The sequence below is a fragment of the Strongylocentrotus purpuratus genome, unplaced genomic scaffold (genome assembly GCF_000002235.5).
Source record: "Strongylocentrotus purpuratus isolate Spur 01 unplaced genomic scaffold, Spur_5.0 spur5_scaffold_2, whole genome shotgun sequence".
NCBI lineage: Eukaryota > Metazoa > Echinodermata > Echinoidea > Camarodonta > Strongylocentrotidae > Strongylocentrotus > Strongylocentrotus purpuratus.
The window spans coordinates 24289911-24317324 of record NW_022145605.1 but is presented as its reverse complement, the minus strand read 5'-3'; the positions used below and the strand labels follow the sequence as shown (position 1 = coordinate 24317324).

Here is a 27414-nt window from a genome sequence, read left to right as displayed (position 1 = left end):
AATGACTGGCTTCTAATCTCACCTGTCTCTGCTCCACTTTAGTTGTACCATCCAGCCTGAGGTAGATATGACCATGGAAGTTGAGGAATCGTTCTAGGATGTCCAGCATCTTGGTCATCTGAGTGAAGATGAGTACCCTGGAGCCCTCCGTCTTCAGCTTCCTCAGTAACCCATCCATAGTCTGCAGTTTACCTGTACCAAATATATCATGACCAAAGCTTCACCATTTGTTGCTTACCTGCACAAACCATAGCAATCTATATACAGAGTTTGGCCAACTTGGTTTCACTGGCTCACAACATGGCATATATTCTTTTGTTTTGTGCTTGCCCAACAAAGCAGTAGTCGCCTTACTGTGTATTCTCAATGAATGCTACTAAGCATCTTAGGGTTAAATATGACAAGGCATCTTTAGGCATAATATAACAGTTAAATGTGGTTTGATATTCTCACAAAGTATAATATACAGTATATAACAAAATTCATAACCAATATGACTAAGGCAATAACGGACAAGTAGCATGTGGTTCAGATAGAATAAACGGTTTCGCATCAAGGTTATCAGAGACTCTAGTCTGTTGCGTTGTGCTATCATCACAACCAAACATGCCATAAATCTGGACAAGAGGGGGAAATATCTGCTGTACTTACCACAATCATATTGAATGAGTCTGAGTTCTGGCATGTCCAGTCTCATGAGATTCTCTATAGGATGTAGACACCATGACTTGGGCTTGAGTTCAGATGACAGTGTGTTGATCAGGGTTCGTTCGCTGTTGAGCACTGAAGGCGGAGTATGGGATGTGTGCATGGTAATGAGCGGTGCCGTCACAACTGGAACAACAAAGGTGTACCTGGATTGACACAAAGAAAAAGAAGTTTTAAACAAAAGTTCTTACTCAAAATATCACCTCAAAGATCTCCCTATAGTTCATTATACAAATATCCACTTATAAATATAAATATATTACATGAATTTTAAAACTAATTGCATAACTGTAAATTGAAAGAATATGCTCTTTAATATTTCACAGCCAGGATCAAGTCAGAAGTTTCAAACAGTCCATGTTGGCTATTGCTGCTAAATGTGTCACTCTATCAATATGTAACAAATTAACCAGAAGCACATGACATACTTGTCCTATTTGATAAGCATTAAAATTGAACATCTCCAAGCATCGTCTTCTCGAGAAAAAACATTTGGCACATATTAAGTATTTCTGAAGGAATTACAAGGAATATTCGGGCAAAATTCACTTGTGACCTAAATCTGTTGACTTGTCATTAAATTAAAAATGATAGGGAACATGCATGTATATGGCATTATCACAAATTACAAGAATTATTTTTCACAAATCATTGTCTAAATTTGTTGTCCAGCATACCTTTTGTTAATCTGCTGCAGCTCCTCCAGATAGTCTTCCGGGGTATGGAGGATACTCCTGAGGTTTCTTGTCTTCTTGTATGCCACCTCCACCCTCCTCAATGCATCCCCTATCAGCGCATGATAGCAGTGGACATTACCCACACCGTTGCTGAAGGGTCTCCTCTTACCAGCAGGCTTGGAGGTATGGTAGAGGGACACGGCCGTGAAGAGGTCTTGACCGTACACTGGTTTGGCACTGCAGCGTTGCTGGTTGAAGGTAGCAATGCGGGAGAGACAGGCCTTGCGATCGTCGGCTCTAGCTTTATCTAGGGATTCCTGCATAGATGAGAGACATACAGACTTAAGGTTACAGACCTCTATTGCACCGAATCATTTGGTCATTCCTGGGCCATGTCTTATAAACAGTGTGCCATTGATGTCAATCACAACTATTGATTTGATTTTTATTTGATTTATTGGTTTCAGCATCTTTTTTCTTTTTTTCTTTTTTTCATCATACATTTAATTTCCATGAACATAATATGGTTTGATACAATATTTTAAAAGTATATAATTTTATACAGATGATAAACAAAATTAAACATATTGAATGTATAAATAACATACATTAGATGTAGGAGGGCTACAGAAATAAGCAAAGTAGCTTGACGTGCCCGCAGCCATGAGAGAGATAGGGGACCGCAAACTTGAAATTGATTAGAGTACTTGCGATTGATTTGAATCAATTGCAACTCTTAATAAGACGAGGCCCTGCTGCAGCAAATGATTATATTACCAGTCTACCCTGTTCTTACAATACACTAAATGGATGACAAGTGTTTCCCAGCTTGAGGACCACATGGAGCACAGATACACGTGAACCACGTGAAGCTCCGGCGGCTCGTGTGTGGGAACATAATCTTGGCCAGGACAATTGGAATTCAGTAAATGTGGTTGAACTGAACCAAGTGCCCCGGCCTGAGCTCTGTACATACCTGAGCAACCATGAAACAAAGCTTTGAGTATGGCTAACACACTTGTCATCTTTCATAGAGAAAAATGTAAGCGTTTTATGGTACATGAATACTTTCCTAGATTACAAACTGACTTGGTTAAATATATTATCAAAACCATGTGTGATAACAAGAGGAAGGAAATAGTGTTTCCACTGGGTACATTTGTAGCATCTCTACAAGCATGACTGTAATGTTTCTGGCATAAATAAGGATTACAATGCCATTTACCAGATAAAGCGGTGATGATTTCCTTTTCTTTTCTGCTTTCTTGAACTTCTCAGCTGCTTCTTTCAATTCTTTCGATTCTTTGGACTCCTCTTTTACTGTGGACACTGCAATGAAATAAAAGAAAATAATACCATTTTCTCTATATTCCAAACATCTTCATTCTCCCCAATCATCACCATCATCACTAATGTACTCTGAGAGTAAACATATACATATAATGCTCTTTGACCCAGTTATAGTGAATGGGAGCCAACAGATGCAATATTTTAAATGCCGAGAACACAGTTGTTCACTGCTTTGTTATAGTTGGTTCAATCAAAGCATCTTTTAGAGCCACTTCACAGAAGATAGAAGAAAATTGTATTTCATGTGTCTAGTGTCTGAAATTTTACTTCAAAAGATAGCCCTGTGTTAAATGTTATAACTGCCTATGCTTAACATAATCATGTTATAATTCTGTGTTAGACACATGCATGTGAAACACAGCATTCATGATGACTATGAAAAAGGTGAATATATTGGGAGAATGACATGCATGAAGGCCAAAGATGATGTGCATATGAAAGGAAAGCAAGCAGTGCAAAGGTGAAGATAAATTGGAAACATTGCAGTCGAAAGTAATGGACATCTCACTGATCGATCTGTTCAAAGACATGAAAGAGCAAAATGTACCTTACCAAACATCTTTTTTTAATAAATTAAACCAAAAGTGATATGCCTTTCTGGATCAAATACTTTGGGTCAATAAGGTTGCATTTATTACATAGGCAAGAGTGGTTCAGATAAAATAAACGATTTCGCATCAAGGATTATCAGAGACTCTAGTCTGTTGCGTTGTGCTATCATCATAACCATAATGCCTCTAACACAGTTTGCTCGTTTTTCTGCAGCTGACCTACATGTATTCACACAGCACATAGCTAGAAAGTAATAGCCAATTTGCAGCAATATCGCGACATTTTTGTCACTAAGCTTTTTATGCAGTAACACGGCGATATATTCAGTGACTTGGGTTACAAGCACCATTATTCTCTAAGCAAAGGATTTATTGTATACAAAAAGAGAATTTTAATGTACCATAAAGAGATGAACAGCTCCACATAGTCCCATATATTGGATACCATTTCTACAATAAATGGCTTAGAGTGCAAATAATACTACATAACACAATCTGATATTCAATTCTACATGACAAACAAAATCTGTAGTTATATACTATTAAACCTACTTACAACATCACAGGCATGAATAAATTTAGCTTTATTTCTAAATATTTAATGAGGTTAGTTCTTCTTCAGGGCAAACCAGAGCAAGCATGTTAATAAAGAATGTTAATATTGACCCGCACGCCTGTGTACCTTCAGATGGTTGCAACTTGATAGGTTTAAGTCTTATAACAGGTGTCTTTAGAGGGGTAAGAGGAGAAAAGGGAACAGAGTCCGACAGAGACGGAGAGGAAAGCGAAGAAAGAGAAGGGCTTGTTGGCTCTGCAGGATAATGGAGCAAAAGGCAAAGACATTGACCTGATTAAAAAAGCACTATGCCAACGCACAATCAAAGCAGGAGGACACAATTACAAACAAAATACTTAACAAATCAAATTGGCACTTTTTATTTTAAGTCATTTGGGAAGTTATAGACATTGCATCATAAGAAGATATACCAGAAATGTAAGCCACACAGCATAGCAGGTACAAAAACATTGTCCTCAGAAAGAAAAGGAGATGGATAATATTACAAACAAAGTAATACAGAGGAACATTCAGCAAAGAAAAGTCCTTGCAAGGAAGCAACCCACCATGCCAAGCTTTGTCAATGTGATATTGATCACTGAAATTTCATACAGGTATCTCACCTTTGGGGGACACGGTAGCAATACTAGTCTTCACACATGGACTTGAAGCCCTGACTACTTTTGGAGATGGCGTCGGACTCGCAGCATTGGTCGTCCTGTCAGAGGCCAAAGACACTGCAACAACGGTCTTTGTTGAAGGACTTGACGTCTTAATAGTTCCAGGAGTAGGACTAGACGCATTGACAGTCCTTGCTGCCTGCACAATAGTTACAGATGGACTACTTGGTCTCGACGATGAGCTCGCACATGTTACAGTTTGTGTGGCAGGTGTTGTATGCACGCTTGCTCCTTTAGCATTGATCACAACTTGTTGCGGCTGTTGTTGCTGTTGCAGCACGATTTGTCTCTGCTGTAGCTGAAGAGGAGACTGGGCCGCGGTGACCTTTGAAAGCTGCGAGGCTACGGCCTGAGCCTGGCTAGGGCTCACTCCCTGTGCCGTCAATTGTCTTTGTATCGACTGGTGCAGTTGTTGAGCAGCTTGTAGCTGGGCTGCAGTGTGGGAGAGGACCATCTGAGGGGTGCCCGATCTCTGGACAACCTGGGTTGTAGAGTTAGCTGTCCGCTGAGCATTCACAAGGTTGGCTTGCGTAGTTAGGTGGACCGCGGGCCTGATGATTTGCTGCCCCCCGGATGTTTGAATGATCTGCACAATACCTCCTGTATATGAAAGAACATTAATTAATTCATTAAATATTTCTTAGTTCTGAAACCAATTCACAAGACAAGCGGTATTCACATGAGGACATGCATCAAGGGAATGTAGATATATTTAAAGATTTTAAAAGCCAAAAAATTATTTAAAAAAAAAAAAAATTGTTGGCTGCACAAGAGGCTGTAAGAGTTACAGTTAACAACTAAATTATTTATACCAATGCCCCAGCATCGATGGAGGGAGTAAGGGCAAGAGGAAACAAGAATTAATGAAATTGTTCATCAAAGATGTTGTGTGTTTAGAAGCAGGAATCCTGAGACAAAATAAGAGAGAGTAGGAAATGATGTTTGATACAATTGAATACATGAGAGAAGAAGAAGAGCCCAACTCCATCAAAACATATTATCAATTATTTAGAGGGGGAGGAATTATATTTGTAGAAGGTTAACCGGCTAAAAGATAAAACCTTAATCTTTCCAACACCGTCGTTTTATCCATCATTGTTTCATGAAGAAATGAGCAGTGTTTCACATAGCTAAAAATATTTTTGGGGGTGGCTGTCAACTTAAGAATTATTTGATCGAGTTGGGCCCTTCTTCAATTTATTTTCAATATAAATCAAGTAGCAACACCATATTATGTATCTGAATTAACTACCCCTGAGTCTAATTGACACACAGTCTCAGGGAATTGGAAACAGATTTTTTATTCTATGAGGTTGATAGCACCCAACGAATCATGGTCAGACTGATGGATGCGCTATACCTCATCAAGGGAATGCAGATATATTCAACATTACAAAGATGTAAGATTTTAACAGCAAAATAAGAGAATAAATTGTTGGTAACACTAGAAGGCTGTAAGAGATATAGTTAACTAAATTGAGATTATATTATTTGCTAACCTTGTGGAAGTTGTCGTATTTGCCCTGCCAGTAACCTTTGACCCGTTTGCTGTGTTGAGCTTGATGACCCTGATTGCAGCTGTACTGTGATAGGTTGGGTGGTGATTAGCTGAGCTCGACCATTGGTCCCAACTCCAGACACCTATGGAAAGAAGAGAAAAGTACGACATGAAAAAGCCTGCATTTTTCTCCAACAACCAAAATCTTTCTAACTTCAGGAGGAACAAAAAAATTATACAAAAATAAATAAATGATTCAAACCAGTGATCATAATAAAATTAAATATATTATTACCAACCTTTATATAATCTACACATCCAATGCTAACAAAATGTTATGGGGGCATCATCATGATTGTACACGCTGGCAAATGTTTTGTGGGGTCCCTATTATATTACTTCCTGAGCTGCCCAAACGACACTTGAAATTTTTTTTTGGAGGGTATTGTGTAGGGTATCTCACATCAACTTTTACAATTCCCAAAATTTCCAATACTAATGAAGGTAAAAAAACTATGTTACATTGTAAAGTTTTAATGCATTAGTATCAAAGACATCAGACGGCGTGAATGTAATCAGTTGGAGCTAACTTTGTTTAACTTATCACACAAGGGAACATCTACAAAACATTTCTTGCAACAAGCCATTCTTACACTAAAACATTTCTTACACCCGGCCATTTCTTACCCTTACCTGCTGTTGCTGTAATAGCACCCTGCGTTGACCGAGCTGAGAGCCTACACTCCCACTGACAGTCCCTGTGTAACCAGGCAGCTGCTGCAGAGGTGTACCGCTAGGCACGGGTTGAGGGTTCTGGGACACCAACGTCAGGGTACCCGGTGACCTAGGGTTGCTGATCGCCGTCAATGTGACGGGTGGTGTACCCGGACGCCCCTGGGCCTGAAGGATCTGCGAAGTGCCCACAGCTGTACCTGTTGATAATGACATTGGTAACTTAGTGTTTGTTTCTACTTATCAATTTAAGAAACTGTACACCGACATAAATCACTTTTAACATTCTGTTTATTCATGCAGCCCAAGTTTAGCTTCAAACTAAGTCACGATCAAACTTGAGGATTCATGACTTGTGCATATCGTAATTTTACAGATCTCCCCTCTCTCTCAACGAGGACAGGCAAAGGCTACAACAAAAGCCAACTACCCGCTATTGAAATCTAATAACTGTTGATATATGTTGAAAACTGTTCCTAATTTTTTCTGCACTGTAAATATACAGCAAAATCTACAGAGCATTGATCATCTCTTCTCTATAATGCAATGTAAAAATGGTTTACCTTGAGGCGGTGTTGATGCTCTTGGTTGTAAGCTAACCCCAGAGGCTGACCTTACAAGGACTTGCGTTAGTCCAGGAGGCCCTGGTGTACCCTTGATATTAGGGGATGCTACCCTCACCATTGATGGGGAACCACGCCCATGTATATGGAGTGCAGACGGAGAGGCACGGTCACTCGGGCGGTTCACTAAGGACGGACTTGGTCTTGCTGATTGACATCAAAGACAGAAATGGATTGCATTACATTAATATCAGACATCCAGATAGTGCTAGCAAAACAAGCCAGAACAAAAAATACATACACCAAAACACAACCCAAGCCTCTGATGGAATAAAGCCTAAAGCAAATGATTGACCGCCGTTAAATCTAAATTGTGTCTTATCATTTTTTTTCTTCATACAACTTCAAAAATGTGCCGCAAGAACATTCAGGATTTAACAAGCACTACCAACAAATACAGATTCCAAATGCAATGACCTCCTAAATCTACAAATGTGTTCCATGAATATATTTCCCCAAAAAATGCCTTTATACCTTACAACCCTCGAGTAAGATGGAATAAAAATGTTCATTAGAGCTATTGAAATCTCAAGTTACATTGGTTACATGATAGGATCTCTGGGGTCAGCCCTCTCTTCATTTGCTTGCATTTCTTTAAAAGCCTTGATCAGACAGTACGAATACAATGTGGTTCCTTTCACGTGCTGTTAACACACTGAAGCCAACAAAGGGGGATGCATCATATCAAGGCAAATGTACTGATGTTTGATCAGTTGCAACATCTTAAACATCTACAAAAATGTACCGCAGGAACATTCAGGATTTAACAAGAACTCCCAAAAAATAAATTTTCCAAAGGAAATAACCTCCAACTCTACAAATTTGTTCCATGAATATATTTCCAAACAAACTGCCTTTATACCTTACACCCCTTGAGTAAGATGAAATAAAAATGCTTACCTTCTTTTTGAGCTTGTAGAGCCATAGGTGATGGGTAGAGCTTCCCAGGTTTTACCTTGACCCTTGGTGGTCTTGATGGTGGGGCTGGGGCACTATCAATCTCTTCAATCAGCTTCCTAGGTGTCTGAAGCTGACATGTCCTATGGGCTGCATAGGCTGGCAGCGAGATCTCCAGGTCTGCTATGCACAGGTTCAACGCTCGTAAGCTCACTTGCTGCAAGGCGATGGAGGGAGGGAGAAAGGGCAAGAGGAAATGAGAATTAATGAAGTTGTTCATCACATTATGTGTTTAGAAGCAGGTATCCTTGGACAGAATAGGAATAAGATGAAAGAGTAGGAAATGAGGTTTGATATCATTGAATACATGAGAGCAAGAAGAGCCAAACTCCATCAAAACATAGTTTCAATTATTTAGAGGGAAGGGGGGATAATTTTTTAGTAGGTTAACTGGCTGAAAGATCTTTTAAACACTGTCCTTTGGCAAGACATTGATCTACATTTGCCACTCTCCACCCAGGTGTTGAATGGGTACCGGTAGGAAGGAATTCCTTAAAATGCTGTGAGCGTCAAAATCGGCAGCCTATCATAGCCAGGTAATGTTGGAGCGCCTTGAAGACCTTGCAAGGTCGATACGTGCGTTATATAAGAATCCAATAATACTAATATTATCAATTTCTTCATGAAGATATGAGCAGTGTTTCACTTAGCTAAAAATATTTTTGTGGCTGTCAACTCAAGAACTGTTCTGATGGAGTTGGGCCCTTCTTCAATTTATTATCAATTTAAATCAAGTAGCAACACGTCGTTATGTATCTGAATTAACTACCCCTGAGTCTAATTGACACACAGTCCCAGGGTATTGGAAACAGATCTCTTATTCTATGAGGATGATAGCACCCAACGAATCATGGTCAAGACTGATGGATGCGCTATACCTCAAACACAATATTAATAACTTGAAATCAACACAAAATTGAGCATTCTTCATCACTTCATCTTGAACTAGAATAACTGATCAAACCTAAGGAAGCACCAGCAATCTTGATTGGGAAAATAAATTCAAACTAGTGCACCGGTGGGCGGACATCAAATACTAAATATACATTTCACTCTTATTGGTCATAGCAATAACAATGCTTAGTCCTACCAGGTACAAAATTTGATTTATAAATAGGGAAGCACACTACAAAGCTAGTGGAAGCGGGTACAATGTAGCTGCTGGAAATAAAATGATCTCCTTAATAGTAAATGATAGTGGTAACTTCTTTCTTCAGGGGGGTGTTTCACAAAGATCCCAAGTTGAATTTATCTCTAAGTTGGACTTAACAATTATGGAAAGCTGTTAGCATCTTTGAAAATATTTTGTAAAAGATATTTTAAAAGGCATGAAATGTTGATTTGAATCATTCATATTTTCTATTATCATGGGAGATTCCATGTTCTTGATGGGGAATTTACTAAAAGTCTAAGACACTTGCATTTTTGCTTTCGAATATTTAAGGCTACAAATGGCTCTCCATAATTTTTAAGTCCAAATTTGAGTTAAGTTTGACTTTGTGAAACACCCCCCAGGAATAGTATGAGTAGAGAAAGCAATACCTTTAGAGGGTTGTACTCCATGACTCTGTGGACGAGTGAAGCAGTGTAGTAGAGGAGACCAACCATGATGAAAGGAGAAACGATAGCTCTCTCTTCAAACAGATCTGGATGATTGCAGACTTTACGGAGCTGCATCAGGACATTGATCACGCTCATGAAGTGTCCAGTGCTAAGCGTTTCTTTGGTTCTGAAATAAGAAGGCAAACAAATGAAAAACCATCAATATCAGTCCATCACCTGCGACGACAAACAGTGCCCCTCAAGCAAAAGAGAATGATCAAAGTTTCCATAATGTCATATTGAATATCTACACAAGGCGCATCAACTCCTATACATAACATCTGGGCAATTCCACGGTAACGGAAGGACACTCAGACAAGATTTTTGAACTTCAGGTTCATACTAAAAGAAATGTTTTATTAGTATGTATTAAACTATGGGGAACAAAATGTGTTTCAGTCAAGTGGAAAGCTTCATCAACTTCACAAAGTTTGGATAAACACTAATTAACTGGAAAAACCATGTCCATTTTTATGTCCTTCCGTTACCGAGATAATTAATATGCACATTCTTAAACTACTTAACTATAATGACAATTTTTTGGGGGAGAATTAAAGGCACTTATATAGGTATTATATCTGTACTGTTTCACATCTTATACTAATAAAACAGTTCTTTTAGTATGAACCTGAAGTTCAAAAATCTTGTCTGAGTGTCCTTCCGTTACCGTGGAATTGCCCATTATACCTATTGAGATATTCGCGAAACTGTGAAATTAGAGCCTATCAAAATCTTGGGTAACTTTAGTAACATGACATGTTCTCCAGTGTGAGCCGTCTCTTCATTTGTTTCTATTTCTTTAAAAGCCTTGATCAGACAGTACGAATACAATGTGGTTCCTTTCACGTGCTGTTAGCACACTGAAGCCAACAAAGGGGGGATGCATCATATCAAGGCAAATTTACTGATTTTTGATCAGTTGCAACATCTGAACTCCATAAATGTGGTTAGTATTTTGATTATATAAAAGCAACCAAAACATAAAGTAAGACAAATTTGAACTTAAAGTCTTAGCACATGCATTTGCCTAAAACTTACGTAATACCTCTACTCAAATGAATTTCGCAATTTATAAGCAGGGCTCCACATTCAACTTTCATACCAGGGTCCACAATGAAATTTTCTGGGTCTATATGCATGGGCAACAGGTTAAAACTGTTCAATTTGGAGGTTCCAGAGGTTCAATTTTGGGGTACGATGTGTCCCGAGCAGCTGATAGTGTACAGCCTTCGTACATGCACTAGTTGAAATGTCACAATATTCACAAAGATGGGTACTATTACACCTGTTTTTTGGGGGGACTTACTTTCTCTGAGCCATGAAATCATCATAGAGGAACCTCTGTCTCTTGGAGAGCCTGCAACGGATCACATGCTCATACTTCTGAGGAAGCTGCTTCTCTACCTGACTCTTCAGTCTGCGCAGTAAGAACGGCCTCAACACCTAGACGTCCAGAGAGAGAGAAATGTGAAGCAATTAGCATCAGGTGACAAAATATAATAAAGGAATGTAAATGTGATCCCAGATTTAACATTCCCAGTTTAACCATCGACTATCAAGGACTCCATAAGCCATCTTGTCGTCTGTAGAAAAGTTTACCTTGAGACAAACCACTTTGAAGCCATATTAGAACAAACAGATACTGAATTGTACCATCTAATTCCCGTAAAATTCTTAAAATAACTTTCCTCAAGAGAGAACGTGCTACCTGATACTTTTGTGTAGTGTGCAAGTGCAGATACTTGTATTAGTTTTACAATTATTTTTCATCTCCAGTCTCCATTCATTTGTTTTAATTTCTTTAAAACCCTTGATCAGACAGTACGAATACAATGTGGTTCCTTTCACGTGCTGTTAACACACTGAAGCCAACAAAGGGGGGATGCATCATTAAAGTTGATACTCTAAGCAAATAAATGTCCCTTAATTTGTTACCTACGGCAAGTATATGTTATTTTTAAGTTTTTCAATTACTTAGTATATCACAAAAAAAATTCTGTCTACTCGAAATCCTCAATTGAAATGTCTAAAATATCCGCCTCTCTTTGCATAGAAAATCAGTCACGACGCTGGTCTACTATTTTATGACCTCACGTCCGGGAGAGAGTATATTCACGTACCCGGATGTTCCATAGCAAACATGTGCAGAGTGATACGATTTTCTGCATATTTTTGTTTCAAAGGCTGAAAAGTCTAATAAATCATAATTCTATGTACAATTCTTTACCTTCCCCTAGTACTTCATAGTATTAATATCAATTCCCCCTTTAAAAATTATGACATATTATTACACATGCCAACGATGTGCTATTAGTCGATATTTTCACCATGTAATTTTTGTTTTGGTGTTGAAATCGGCCCAGGCACGGAGTGAACAGTAGCTGTCTACCCATGCACAGTTCATTACCATACACTGCAGCGATCTCCCGATGGTTTCTTCTTCCTTTTTCCCATGTCTTTCGCCTTCCTTGGCCCTGAACATCCTTCATCTACCAATTCTGACACCGGTAGTCAGGAGCAAGTCTTTGTGGGTTGTTTTTCTTAGCTGGCAACGTCACTTTCATTCTCTTGCAATTGCCGATAAACATATAACTAGCGCACGTACGTTCCATCACAAGCAAGCAGCGCCTAGAGCAGCGGCTTGGTCTTACCTCCCGATTCTGCTCGCTCAACGAACGTTCATGCAAGAGCCGCATCACTCGCCAAAATATTATAGAGGAAGCGCGCTTGCAAGATCTCGTTCAAGTATGATATTTTACAACATAAAATGTTTAACTAGTACTGTATCCTTTTTTGAGGCAGTCACACACATCTATGATAAGTACTATCATAGTTCTAGACCTATTCGTTTTACAAAACTGCTCATGTACATCTGATGACAATAATTTATAATGCATCCGCCTATTCATAAGTGCACGATTTAACTTTAATTCCTAAGCAGTAAACTCGTCTTAAATCTCTACCAAATACAGTATTGCTCGAAATAAAGTAGACAGATTACCGCCGGGTCTCGCGGGAATCAATCCAAGATTGAGTCCCGCGGTACTCCCGCGGTAACTCTTCCCTGTGCGGTACACAAATGGCGGTAATTACCACGAAAATGTACCACGAGATTTTCAAGAAAATCTCGTAATGAACCATCACGTACGTCACTCCCTTTGTCATGTATCAAACGGAAAGGATTCGCACGTCGCTTTGCCATAATTGTTTAATCACTTAAACGATGAATGACGCCGGGAGAAATGCTTATATTCCTTATATTTCTGTCGACGGACAAGGTTGTGATCGCGCCGCGCGAAAACGTGGGCTTATAAAAACTAGCTGACCAGTTGATGCTCGCCGGCGGGCGGCGTCTCCAATCGCCTCGATCAGCTCAGTTACTAATGTTGGAGTTGGAGAAGCATAACTGTCCGTAGGTCATAACATGATCGCACTCCTAAATGCTCTATCTTTCATGGTCTCAAACGGCCTTTGTCATTTCTTGATAGCACTGTCCATGAGTTTGCATTGCAAATCATGTTTCTTTATTTTAAAAAAAATATTGATTTGTAAAGATTGCCGATAAGCCAATTCAATTTCTTTTGCATGCCAAAGCACAACGACCTCTCCTAAAATTAGGCTCACTACCCCCCCAAAAAGAAAGAACAAAAATTAGTGCTCATCCCCCTCCCCCCTCCCCCGAAATATCGATCGGCGCGATTGTCATATTTCAACCTCCACTATTGGAAAATCCTGGATCCACCCCTGATTACATCACCAAAGTCAAATCAAGGAACATAAATGAGGCCCTACAAAAATTTGCCACAGACCGCAAACGGCATTTTCACAAACCTTGATTTTTTTTTTAAATACAAAAGCAACACGATCTCGATCAGCCATGTACCTCATGGCCCAAATACAGGTACATGTAGTTGAAGTTTGATATGTACTGCGCGCGCTCAGGAATTCCCCGAATTATAATCTTGGCCATGAGTTATTTTGGAAAACCTCTCTTGATGACAATGTATCTCCATTTTATGACATTCAGTTTGCATGCAAGCAAAATACATTTACTTTTGAGTTGGGAAACTCTTTTATTCGACATAAAACCAGGGAGGTTAGTTCTTTTGTTGCCAAATTTATTGCAAAAGAGTTATTAATAAGATTATTTCAAAGTTATATCACATCTAATATGGGGTTATGAAATTATAATATGGATAAATGTGGCTGTTATTTCAGTGAAAATGACGAGCATGATGTGAGATTTTCAGAAAAGGTGAAAAGGACGGAAGAGAGAGAGAGAGGAGGAGATAAATGTATTACTAAGATAAAGGCGAGGGAGGGGAGACGAGGTGGAGAGAGATGGGGAGGGAGAGAGAAAGAAAGAGGGGTAGGGGGTAGAGAGAGAGAGAGACAGCCATGGGATGTTTACATTCAAACCAGGCGGGTGTTTGGGTTGGGTTTCTTTAAACCTCTCTAATAAAAATAATAAAAGAATACAAATGTTGGTTTCCTCAATAGTGCCGTTAGTCAGGCGCCATGTTCGGTAGAGTTCAGCACTTTTTTACCCGAACTTTAGTTCGGTTCGGGATTGACTAATATAAATAGCAAGACCAAGAATTCGGGATTAAGTAATATATTAGCAAAACTAAGAAAAGATCGCAGATAAATTCACCCTAAACTTGATTTACCTTGCTCGCGTGGCCCATGTCACATTCCACCAGTCTTCAACCAGCAAGTCCCCAGAGAAACAAATTTATCTCTTATCTTCTTGACATAATTAAATCATTTAACAACTCGACTCATATCTCAATCTCTTCTGTGTGACTTGATGACAGAGAAAGTGTATGTTACGCAATGTACGGTCTCTACGTACCCAGGCAGGGAGAAAGTTTTGGTTCCCACGATATGACATGACTTCTTGGAGCCTTGCCAACATAACAGCGTGCGTGATTATGCGCTCATGAATATTGATGAGTACGGACATGCTGAAAAAACTGCTATGCAGAGCTGAAATCATATTTTTTTTTAAATCGATTTCCAAGTGATGTCAAGGGTAAATCATGAGAACGAATGTGTGTAAATATTCAAACATACTAAAAATAAGATAGTTGCGGTGTGAGAAACAAGAGAAAGAAGTAGAAGCATAAAAATAACAACGTCAATGTCTCCTCTTCCCCCATCTACTTCCTCTCTCTATTATCCTTTACTCTTAACGAGTCTCCTCTTCTCCCCATCTATTTCCTCTAGTATCTTTTATTCTTAACGAGTCTCCTCTTCTCCCCATCTATTTCCTCTCTCTAGTTATTCTTCCCCGGGTCTCCTCTTCTCCCCATCTATTTCCCCTCTCTATAGTATCATTTATTCCTACCCAGTCTCTTCTCATCCCGATCTATTTCCTTCTCTCTAGTATCCTTTATTCCTACCCAGTCTCTTCTTCTCTCCATGTATTTCCTCTCTCTTTAGTATCCTTTATTCTTACCCAGTCTCTTCTTCTCTCCATCTATTTCCTTCTATTTAGTATCCTTTATTCCTATCCAGTCTCTTCTTCTCTCCATCTTTTTCCTCTCTCTCTATAGTGTCCTTTATTCATACCCATTCTCCTCTTATAATTGTGATTAAGTTATGATAAAACATTGACAATTCTCGGTTTCGTTTTTTTTTTTCTTCCTGGGAGGCACTGTATAGGCCGATTGCGTATCTTAAATGAGGTGTCATGTCAATCAACACCAAAGTTCTAAAACACCGCGAAGTGTTACGCACCTTTGTTCTGAGAGCGCCGACTCGGGACATAGCGGGGAATGTAATAAATATGTCATTATTTTGCAAGCCGTTGTTGTGACTGGATAACGATACAGAGTAATGCCACGTGGCATGAGAACATCATTGTTCAATTATTAGAGCGTAAGGACCATTTAGATTGGAAATTAACAAAAATTTAGGAAGCATTGGCGGATTCAGGATTTTCCAATAGAGGGGGTGGGGGGGGGGCAACGGGGCCCCTTCCTCCCTGGCAAAAAACACTGACGGCCCCCACCCCTGCCCAAAAAGTTTTAATATAAGATGGTAACCACAAAGTTACTTTTTTTCTCAAGAAGGGGGAGGGAGGGGCTGTTGAGTAAAAACATGATTATATTTGTAGTGCTCACACTACCCCCCCCCTCGAGCAACAAGAAAAAAAATGTTTAAATTTCCGCCCCCCCCCCCCCCCCCACCTCAATTGGAAAACCTGGATCCGCCACTGCTTGCTTTACTATTTTCACCATCTCTCATATATACTCTCTCATTCTACCTTAACGTATCATTTAATCAGTCCTCTGATCTTTCAACAGCCTCCATCTCTCTCTTGCATCCTCTTTCTTCCTCTAATTTTGATCATCTATTTCACCCGCTTTTTCATGCAAAATGTTTCCTTCATTCTTTCCCAATCTTTCTTCTACTCTTTTCACCACCTCTCATATCCGAAATAATCCATAATGGCAAACGATGTTAGTAGGATTTACATCGTAACACAAAGGATAAATTAACGATGTACATGAAGTTTTCTCTCAATTTCCCAATCGATATTTTCTAGGCGTCATGATAAACATACGACATGTCCAAACACATTGCATCCTGTCCTATATGCAATCACTATTAAATCCGTTAATGCCATTAAATTCCATCAAGGGGACCTTTAGAATTGGTTCATAAAAGGTGTATTGTTTCTCTAATCTCCCGGCCAGCGCCCTCGTCATCGGGCTCTTTGAAATAAGGGGACCTTTAGAATTTGTTCATAAAAGATTTCTTGAAGTCCGGTTTCTTTCAGGCTCAGCTCACATTGATGTGTAAGGGGTTCTCTCTCTCTTCAGATGAACTGAACTGAACTGTATTGTTCCCATTCCAATACAATTTACATATACTTACGAACCAAGTCATAATTGTCTGGCGGCCGCCAGATAATTCTATCTTTCCTTATCATGATTATGTTATTTTCCTTCTATCTTCTTCACTTTCTACCTTTCCTTATGGTATTCTTTGTTTTTATCCTTCCACCTTCTTCTCTTTCTATTTTCTGTATGTTACTCTTTGCTTTTATACTTCTATCATTTCCTCTTTCTATTTTCATTTTGAAATTCTTTGTTTTCCTTTCTATCTTCTTTTCTTTCCTGTTATTATTCTTTGTTTCTATCTTTCTATCTTCTCTTTCTATCTCTCATGTTATTCTTTGTTTTATGTCTCTTTCTATCCGCATCATAACGTGAGGAAATATAGCTAGATTATTTGGCGGCCGCCAGATAATTCTATCTTTCCATATGTTATGTTGCTTTATTTCTATCGTCTTATGTTTCTAATGGCTGAGTGCAAATGAAGTATTGCCTGTGTTATCGGGCTACACATGAAGAGAAAATTTTAACTAAATTATCCATTTTCAATGTTTAGGCAAGATTCAAAGCACTAGCTGACATTAGAAGGCGGACGTGGTTTATTTAAAAACGCTCAAGAAAAGCCTGAAATACAGGCGCGGATCCAGGGGAAGGAGCGTGCTTGGCCCCCTCCCCCTGCCCGCCAAAATAAAAGAGAAAGAGAGAATGAGAATAAGGGAAATAAAGAAGAGAGGAAGAAGAAAAGAAAGGGGGAAGGAGATCCTCTATTGTAACTGTTTTTTGTATACAACTCGTGAAATATATTGACCTGTTTCGTTTTGTTTGTTTTAAAATTAATCAAGTTTATTTGTAAACACTAGCATTGGCGGATCCAGCGGGAGGGGGAGGGGGGGGGGGGTTAATATGATGTACATTTCGTTCCCATAATAAGGGAGACGGTTAATCCCATGAATACAAGAAAGAGGGCGGAGGGGAGCCAATAACAAATACCAAATAAATAGCAACAAACGAACAAACAATAAATGAATCAGAAAATCAAACGAAATTGGTGAGATGGCCTCGGACCTCCAATTATCACCTTATTAATCAATCAATAATCTATCTTTCACTCTATATCACCGATTGCGCTCTTATCCCTCCTTTTCTAATATTCCTCTCTTCCTTCCTTTCTTCATTTCCTTTTTTTTTATTTGTCCTTTATACTTTTCTATTATCTTTTGTTGTCTTCTACTATTTCTCCCCGTCTATGTCTCTCTCTACAGTTATTTAGGATGTCTTAAGTCTTATGGGAGGGGGGCGTCTCGGCCTCCTGAATATTAATGTTCGTTTCTTTTTAGGTACCTTTTTCCAGTTTCGGAATTATGGACCCTATTTCATTTTCGGATTATGAACCCTATTGCATTTTTCGGAAATACGAACCTTCGGACAACCACCCCCCCCCCCAGGAACGATAACCCCCGTAGGCTTTAACATCCGAGGACAAATACCCCCCCCCCCCCCCCCGGAACGAATATCCACGGAGGAGAATTAGCTCCCCAAGGACAAATATGCCCCAAGGACAAATATACGCCCCCCCCCCCCGTTCATTGACGGGGAAGTCCACCCTGATGATAATTTGCATTTTTTCGGGGGGGGGGGGGGGGGGTGAAAATCAAAGGGGGTAATTTTCCGAGGGGGAGCCGGAGGGGATAATTGCCTTGGCCGGGGGTGTTCGTCCCATAACCCTTTTATTTATATCAAGTCTCCTCTTCCTCCCATGTAGATTTCCTCTCCCACGAATCCTTTATTCTTATCCAGTTTCTGATTCTTCCCATCTATTTCCTTGTATACTTTATTCCTTTACAGTCGCCTCTTCGTTCCATATATTTCCTATCTCTGATATCATTTAATCTTTAATATCTACATGTATTTCCCTTCCCTTTTATCCTCTATTCTTTGATTCGTCATCTGAAGAGATCACCCTTCATGGATGTTTACAAGTCCCGTCAAACATTGATTGATTAACAAGTAAATGACATAAGGTCACTGTCCTCCACACCTCTACCTAACCCCGTCTTTCTACTTCCCTCTCTGCCCTCTCCCTCTCTCTCCATGAACCTAGGTTCATGCTCTCTCTCTCTCTCTCTCTCTCTCTCTCCCTCCTGCACGTGATTACATTTCCCAGACATGTTTTGACAGTTCTTATCTAAGAAATATGACACGCCCCAGCCAGCTGAAACTGAAAGGGCTTGCATAGTCTGCCAATTCAGACGCCATACCATAAATGACAACTGAAAACGAGCAAATAATTATTTGCTTTTAAAAAATAAAGTTGCAAATTATTATTTAGCCAATGAGAAGAGCTAACTTTTCATCTGAAAATCACCATTTAGAGATAGAACGAGATTGTACGAATCGTTGTTGTAGTGGTTTTAAAAATGGAATTATTGTGTCCGAAACTAGACTTAGCTTTTATACCATTGGTGGTTCCAACAGCGTGTGTAAGGGAATTAATCTTTCGGATAACCATGGATGTCCCTGGGATAACTTTCATCTGATTTTCGGATTTATAGTTAAACATGGATATTCTAAAAGTGGGATCACGTCATAGAATCAGGTAAGTAAGCAATCATTGATCAATCTGTAGCTAAACAAATTGCAGCTGCGTGATTATGCTTAGTTGGGTCGTTTGTATTTTCAAACCAGAATGAGCAAAGCGATGTGGGCCTATGTAGTTATCAAACTTGCGTGCCTCGCGTATCGATGAATGAATTGACCTACATTCATCCCTTTGTTTCATTGTGTTTGGTTACTAGGTTACATGCTGGGGTAGTTTAAGTTTATCAGACCATTATAATGTTCAGTGTATTTGTGGCTGCTTTTACCTCTTGAAATAAAGGCTCTTCGTTATTCAAATATTCAACAATTGTTCTGAAATAATGATGGTATGGTGAAATCCTACCCAAACTCGTTTATTCTCATTATCAATGAACATTTTTTTCAGCTAATTACAAACAATGCCTAGTTGGCTAACAACCATCATGTGCAGTACGTGCGAACTTGTGGAATCAAGTCAGTCAATCGGCAATTTCCATTCATTACAGATCAAAAAGTTGAAATCCCCATACATCTCTCACTCACATTAACACACACATTTTTATTTATGTTTTGAGGATAGACTAAACATACAAGAATCTCGTGTTCTACGAGACTGGGGACTCCCGACTGTGGTACATTACCGCGGGACATTATGGTAGGTGGGAGTACCGCGGTAATCAGTTGGGTGGCGGTACTCAATAAATTACCGTGGTAATTTGCTCCCGCGCGGTACACGGCGGTACGGTGTCTACTTTATTTCGAGCAATACTGTAGGTGAATATGAGGATATAAAAAGAAATCAGCGACTGGAAAATGTTGCTTCGTTATTCTTCATTCAAATGAAAACAGAAAATCCATCAAATATACTCCTTAACAACAACAAATCTAAGCTCTGACAGGATAGCATTTACGTAGGGATATCACTGCCATTCACTCTCACTGAGCCCATGACTCCCGTTCGTGACGTCACGGATAGAGGCCCGACTCTACGTGCACTTCCGGGTTTCAGACTTAGATATTTTGGTAGAGTTTACTCGAATAAATTCATTATTCTAAACTTGTTTTGTCGGGTGGACACCATTTGGTGTTATTATGGGGGTTAAAAGCTTTCTATTTATGTAATTATCTCAGTATTTGGGATTGTCTTAGAGTATCAGCTTTAAACCTTAATATTTTTATCATGAAATCTATTTTAACTATCTTCCAAAGTATCAAATTAAACTTTCTAAGATTCTGAGTGTTGGTATAATAAAGCCCAGATACCAATGGCCATGAATTATGCCATTTCAAATAACAATCAGGGCCCCGTTTCACAAAACCTTTTTCAATGACAAATGACAAAAGTCAGAGACAAATCTGCTGATAACCAATCAGAAGCAAGGATTTCATTTGTCACTGGTAACAAGTTTCGTGAAACGCCCCCAGGCTCATCTTGATGGCTTACCTTGTGCAGCCTGCGGATGATACCCTCGTTGTACTCCTGGGTGCCTTCGATCATGCCTCCCAGGGGGTTGGAGAACCATTCCTTGAACTCTCGGTGGGACTGGAAGACGTGAGGCATCAGGAAATGCATGAGAGACCAAAGCTCCATCAGGTTGTTCTGCAAGGGTGTGCCGGTGAGCAGGAGTCGACGCTGACTGCTGAAGTTGAGCAAGGTCTGCCATCTATTACAGAGAACAAACAAATCAAGGATAAATGCAGGCCACAATCAACATAACACTCCTGCAAAAGCATGATATGGAAAAAATACTTCAACGTGACAATATAAGACCATCAACAAGGAGTCTTGATTGACAAAAATATTTCAGTATTGATTGGTACTGGATACCTCTTTTCCATGAAGGAAGCATAGGCCATAAATCACTGGTGTTTTACCAACATGAGTATTATATGAAATTCTTTCTGTCACATATATGCAATCCTCAAAGACATTTAAACTATTGGTAGAAGGTAGATAACCTGATACTTTCAATAGCTTGACCATGACACATTGAAATTGGCTGTTCAAACCATCACAATATAAATGTTTTGGACCGAAGGCATGTTACTTGCCTTCTCAAAGACATTAAAGCCAACAGGACACTGTAACCGAATAACATTGGCTCACCTTTGAGACTTGAAATTCTTGATGTTTTGGGCCTCATCAAGCACGAGGTACTTCCACTTTTTCCTTCGGAATGACTGGTGGTCCTGAATGACTAACTTGTAGGATGTAATGCAGACATGGAAGGCATTTGATTTGGTCCAACCCTGTTCCAGAATGACAAAATATAAAATAAATGTTGTCTAATTCATAATGATTAGCAGATGCTGCAGAGATATTCACATTCAATGGCTATCTGTAAGTTGTTCAACCTATGGTAGGTACAAACAACATAGTGATAGGAGTTTTGCAATATTCTTTTTGGTACTTATCTTTCAAACATTTTATCATTTTCATTTCTGGATTACTTATCACACAGTCACATGTCACGCTTTCCTGGCCTTTACTTGAAATTAAAGTAATCGTGAGAATGTGGGAATGCTATAAAACCTGAGAATGAGAAGATTCCATTTTTATTTACGAGTTAACAAGCACGGAACAGCTTGACAACCCCTGCCACTCCGATGTTTCATTGCAATTTATCTTTACTTAGAAGGCATGAAAAGCAAGTTAATTAATTCTCTTTGAGAGATTACAAGAAGAACATTTGGGATACTTGACTCACCGTTCTCTTGAGCTTTCTCTCTTTCTGGCTGCCATAGTACGTGAGAATCTTGAAAGCAGGACACCACTTCTTGAGCTCCATCTCCCAGTTGAGCATCACGCTTGTAGGAACAACTATGAGATGTGGTCCCCAACATCCTGCAAAACAACAGATAGTGCATTTGATACAAATGTGAAAAAGGGAGCCTGAATTTCTGGACTCATCAAAAGGAATCATCAGGGCCCGTTGCACAAAACTTACCATCGATGGTAACTACCATGAAAACCTTGATTTTGATTGGTTGTTGAGCCCTGTTACCACGGTAGCTGCCATTGATGGAAAAGTTATCATCATTAACTGGTCAAGTTATAGAAACGAGCATTTAATAGTGTATGTTTATTTATCAATGATTTTGTGAAGATGTAAGCACTAGCACAAAGTGATGATGTTGGGCCCTTCTGCAATTTACTATCAATATAAATCAAGTAGCAACACCACATTATGTATCTGAATTAACTACCCCTGAGTCTAATTGACACACAGTCCCAGGGTATTGGAAACAGATCTTTTATTCTATGAGGATGATAGCACCCAACAAATCATGGTCAGACTGATGGATGCGCTATACCTCAAACACAACATTGCACAACTTGAAATCAAACAAAATTGAGCATTCTTCATCACTTCATCTTGGATTAGAACAATTGATCAAACTTGGTGACACAGCAGCCCTATTGACTAGGGTCAATAATTCAAGACTAGTACACTAGTGGTGGAATGTCTAATACTAAATATACATTTCACTGCTCATGTATGTCTCATCAGTGAAAGAACAGATCAGGGTCCCGTTGCATGAAACTTATTATTTATGGTAACTTCCATGGAATACTTGATTTTGATTGGCTGTTGAGCAATGTTACCATGATAGTTGCCATTAATGTTAAGTTTTATGCAACAGGTCCCTGGATGGTTGCAAATTTGTCAATCACCTTCGAGTTCCTCTCCACAAAAATACTACCATCCCATGGATGGCAATGAGGAAGGGGAAAAAATACCTACCTTCATCACAGGCAAGATGGGCAAGTAATGCAATGGTTTGGATAGTCTTTCCCAATCCCATCTCGTCGGCCAGGATACCATTGAGTTTCTTCTCCAGCATGGTGACCAGCCAGTCCAGTCCTATATGCTGGTATTCACGTAGGGTGTGGCGCAGCAGGAAGGGCACTTTGGTTTTGACCTACGTTTCACAAGGAACAGGTGTAATTTAGAGTGGTTACTATGCAAGGCATGCCTGATTACCGAGCTCATCCGTTACGAGTACAACTAGCTGTAACACAGTAATTCTAAGGGAATTTCGTGATATTGGTTTTATATTTATATTGTAGTTTTTATGTAGAAAGCAGGTTGTGGGACACTACAAATGAGCAATTAAATTTATCAGAAGGGGAAATAGTTAACCAGTACAAATGTAATCCATTCCTATATATATATATATATATATATATATATTTTCTTTTCGTTGCAGTCAAGCTTTGTATTCCCAAAGATGTACTAAAATCCTGAAAGTCCAAACACGATTAGAAAGAACCAGACTTCAAAGATGATGCCAATGACCAATCCTTCCAGTCAGCTGCTAACTACATTGCTTCTTACCTGTGTATCTGAGAGGGTATATCCTGTTGGTTGTAAACTCTGAGCAGCAGCAGCAATGTCAGTGATCTCCATGTTGGGACCAGCTTCTTCGGATGTTCCCTGAAGAAGAGAAGCGACACACATGCAATGAATACACAGATTCCCTTTGGTGGATCTCCCATCATATAGTATATTCCTTGCATTAGGCCAAATGGTACGATTACCTCTTGGATATGAATCATATGATCAATCCAATATCTCTCTCAGGACCAACTGATGTTACTCAATTATATTTTCAATTTTAGTATTGACAACTCTTTGACCCTAAAAGAGCTACATTTGGGGGTCTCCTATCCACCACAATTAGTAAACACTAGTCACGTTAATTATTCCCCCCCCCCCATGTACAATATGATTTTATTGCAAACTGTTCCATCATTGAACAGAAAAATATAGCAACTAGTGGGCTTGTGATATCTACTAGTCGAGAGGAGCCATTGCTTATCAGATTAACTGGTCATTGTGAAATAAATGGTGTGGAATCGTAAGAAAAAGTAAGCACTGTTCACAGAAAAATGTATGTGGGACTACACACCCATGTGGCATAAAAATCATTTTTAAGCCGTTACTTGTCATATTTAGAATATGAAGGCATTTGAAGAGCCATGCTTTTTATGAACATTTTTCTCTCTGATGTTCTTTCACACTTGCATAATAACAATGTGAACACAAATTATTTTTCACCTCTCCCCAGAGCTTGTCCTTCTCTTTAAACTGGCGAAGGGACCACAGTGAGGCCTGACAAATCTGGAAAATCAGAATACTCACCTGTGATGCTTTTGCTGCAAGGTCTTCATTTTCTTTCTCAGGGTTGATGAGATATTCCATTCCCACGTCCTTGAGTTCATCTTTATCCTGATCATCCTCTTCCTCCTCCTCCTCGGTTTCCTCCAACTCTTCTTCTTCAGATGATGAATCTACATGAATTGAAACAACAAAATATATCATTCTCTTCCAGATATTTAATTGATTCCATTTTTTGTTATTACCTGTAAAACAATCACATACGTCATACTTTCCTGGGCCCCGTCTTACAGAGAATTGATATCAATCGCAACCATGTACATAAGAGATAGGAGACTGCAAACTTGCGATTGATTTGGATCAATCGTAACTCTTTGTACAAGGGGGCCCTGGTCTTTACTTGAAATTCTGTTAACCTTGAGAATGTGGGAATGCTATAATTCAAGTTCCGCATTAGAGAGCAAAACCTGAGAATGAGAAGATTCCATTTTGATTTACGAAATGTTGTACGAGTTAACAAGCACGGAACAGCTTGACAACCCCTGCCACTTCGATGTATCATTGCAATTGATCTTTACTGAGAAGGCAAGCTTTAGGAAAACAGTATCCCCCTGCCACCCCCCCCCCCCCCTCCTAAAATATAAAAAAAATACTGACCTTGTGATGAATCTTCTTCATCGTCGTCGTCCTCCTCACTTTCATCTTCATCTGCATCAGAGAAGTCAAAGTCCTCTGCATAAGCTCCTTGATATCGCTTCAAGAGTTCTTCCATCGGGATCTCACCATCTGCAGCTAGATCGTCCAGCTCGGCCTTGTGATCAACCGTGCCTTCCGTTTCTTCTTGCTCGTCAAGGGTCTTCTCATCATCATCTGGGAGGGTGCACAGAAACCTTGATGTTACTTCAAAATTCACATTCTTCCACTACCATATCTTATGCTACGGTCACAAAGGATCGTACCAACGATAATTTTGTACCAATCTCAGTTTTGCCATCGTCTTCCTGAATTTCCATCGTCTGAAAATCGTTCGTACAGCGTTCGTACCAGTTTGTAATGGCTTTTGTGACCAAGGCTTTAGCTCTGTGCCAATGCAGTCAAACCTGTCTATAGCGACCGCCCAAGGGAAACACAGAAAGGGGTCTTCGTAGACAGGTTTGCATTGGCCCTTCTTCAATTTATTATCAGTATAAATTTAGTAGCAACACCACATTATGTATCTGAATTAACTACCCCTGAGTCTAATTGACACACAGTCCCAGGGAATTGGAAACAGATCTTTTATTCTATGAGGATGATAGCACCCAACGAATCATGGTCAGACTGATGGATGCGCTATTCCTCAAACAAAACTAGAACTTGAACAAAATTGAAACAAAACGAGAGTATAAACCTTGAATAAATCTTGAAATCTTGAAATAAACTTACCAACTATTTCTTCTTCATCTGCTGATAATTCAAAGTCCTTGTCATCTTTACTCTCTGAGATCTTGGAGTCAGGTGCAGTCTGTGTGGATAAAAGGATTTTTTTTTTGTTAATATTAAAAACCATTGTCTTGCTTTGCTAATATATAAGTCAACATCAAGAAAAACTATGCATTCTTTCCTTCTCCTTCTATTAATTTCAATCTTGCAATGCAATTTCCAAGCACCTTCTTTAAAAAGACCTAAAAATATCAACTCATTTTAAATCATCACCTTTATATCACTCTATCACTATGGTGCTATAAAACTCTCCAAATAATGCCTTGTCTAGATGCACACTCAACTCTCGGTATATCAGGAGAGAGTGACACATACACATCGGTGACCTCGTTTCACAAAACCTTTTTTCAATGACAAATGACAAATATCAGTGACAAATCTGCTGATAACCAATCAGAAGCAAGGATTCAGTAGCTTATAACAACAACTGTCATTTGTCACTGATGACAAGTTTTGTGAAACACCCTCCTAGTGCTTGAACATTGCATGTAGACTAGACTCACCACTTCTACAAGGGAAGCAGCATCTGGCTGATCCTCTTCCCGTTTCTTGGTCGTCTCCCCTTCCGCCTTTCCCCCAGAGCTCTTCTTCTTCTCTTCCTCCTCCTTCTTCTGCGCTTCCTGTAGAGAGCTGAGCAGCTCTTCTATAGGAAGCTCACTCTCCCTCTGCAGCAGCTCAATCTCACTCACACCACCGGCCACCTCACCCGCCTTGGCGGCCTGCTTCTCCTCCACGTCTATCGTCTCTTCATCGTCGCTGTCATCTCCCTGAGGTTCAAATTCAATGTCTGCAGGAGAGGGGAACAATGGGACATGTGAACGTAAATACTTGGGATAATACTTTAAAAGGCAGAGAATAACTGTGCAAAAGATAGTGTGGCATACAGATGGGGCAACTTTCATTATTTTCAGAATGGTAGATCATGGAGTAAATGGGAATAAAGTAGGATTAATTAAGCTTCTTCATAATCAACAGGTTAAGTTACATAACTAAAGGGTTTTATGTTATACCACCCTTCTCAGTAGGAGTATTATTACACCATCTGAAGATGTAGCATTTCAAGTCTTGTTTTGATTTTCTGACATTTCAAATTGCATAACAGAACTATAAACCAGATTTAAGATGTCATACATTTTATTAGAATAATCCATTATTGATGAAAAGTGTTCTTATTTTCAATTAAGATTAAGTGTGCCATGAGCCATTGCTGTATATGCTACCGAGAAAAAAAGCGTGTACAGAAGCAGTCATGACCGGGAGTTTATCTTGCCATGTGCTCGGTGCCGGGTGTGTAGACCGAGACTTATCACACCTCTTGTCGAATATGGCATAATCCAGCATGATCCAAATTTAATCATCCGTTCCCTTATATAAATTCATACCTTAATAATTTTCATCTTGCATTGTTTGTTTTCTTCACACAACTTTTAACCAGATTAAAGATGGCTTACAT

The 27414-nt window shown here is 39.4% G+C and overlaps 1 protein-coding gene across 8 annotated transcripts in view; it reads right to left on the bottom strand.

The window, feature by feature from the left end:
* Positions 1 to 27414, bottom strand: part of LOC764716 (helicase domino) — a 68370-nt gene that overhangs the window by 29127 nt on the left and 11829 nt on the right. For 6 of the 8 annotated variants that reach the window (XM_030992038.1, XM_030992043.1, XM_030992039.1 and 3 more), the window contains exons 9-29: positions 26465 to 26748; positions 25905 to 25983; positions 25137 to 25349; positions 24504 to 24652; positions 23697 to 23795; positions 23103 to 23280; positions 22065 to 22201; positions 21464 to 21606; positions 20801 to 21020; positions 11241 to 11377; positions 9875 to 10061; positions 8276 to 8489; positions 7316 to 7522; positions 6708 to 6952; positions 6022 to 6163; positions 4466 to 5122; positions 3969 to 4097; positions 2611 to 2714; positions 1386 to 1702; positions 652 to 854; positions 23 to 192 (exon numbers count right to left, since the gene is read on the bottom strand). In XM_030992038.1, coding sequence (XP_030847898.1) covers positions 23 to 192; positions 652 to 854; positions 1386 to 1702; positions 2611 to 2714; positions 3969 to 4097; positions 4466 to 5122; positions 6022 to 6163; positions 6708 to 6952; positions 7316 to 7522; positions 8276 to 8489; positions 9875 to 10061; positions 11241 to 11377; positions 20801 to 21020; positions 21464 to 21606; positions 22065 to 22201; positions 23103 to 23280; positions 23697 to 23795; positions 24504 to 24652; positions 25137 to 25349; positions 25905 to 25983; positions 26465 to 26748 — 4214 coding nt within the window. The remainder of the gene's footprint in view (positions 1 to 22; positions 193 to 651; positions 855 to 1385; positions 1703 to 2610; positions 2715 to 3968; positions 4098 to 4465; positions 5123 to 6021; positions 6164 to 6707; positions 6953 to 7315; positions 7523 to 8275; positions 8490 to 9874; positions 10062 to 11240; positions 11378 to 20800; positions 21021 to 21463; positions 21607 to 22064; positions 22202 to 23102; positions 23281 to 23696; positions 23796 to 24503; positions 24653 to 25136; positions 25350 to 25904; positions 25984 to 26464; positions 26749 to 27414) is intronic. The other 2 variants (XM_030992041.1, XM_030992044.1) reach the window with 2 other exon arrangements.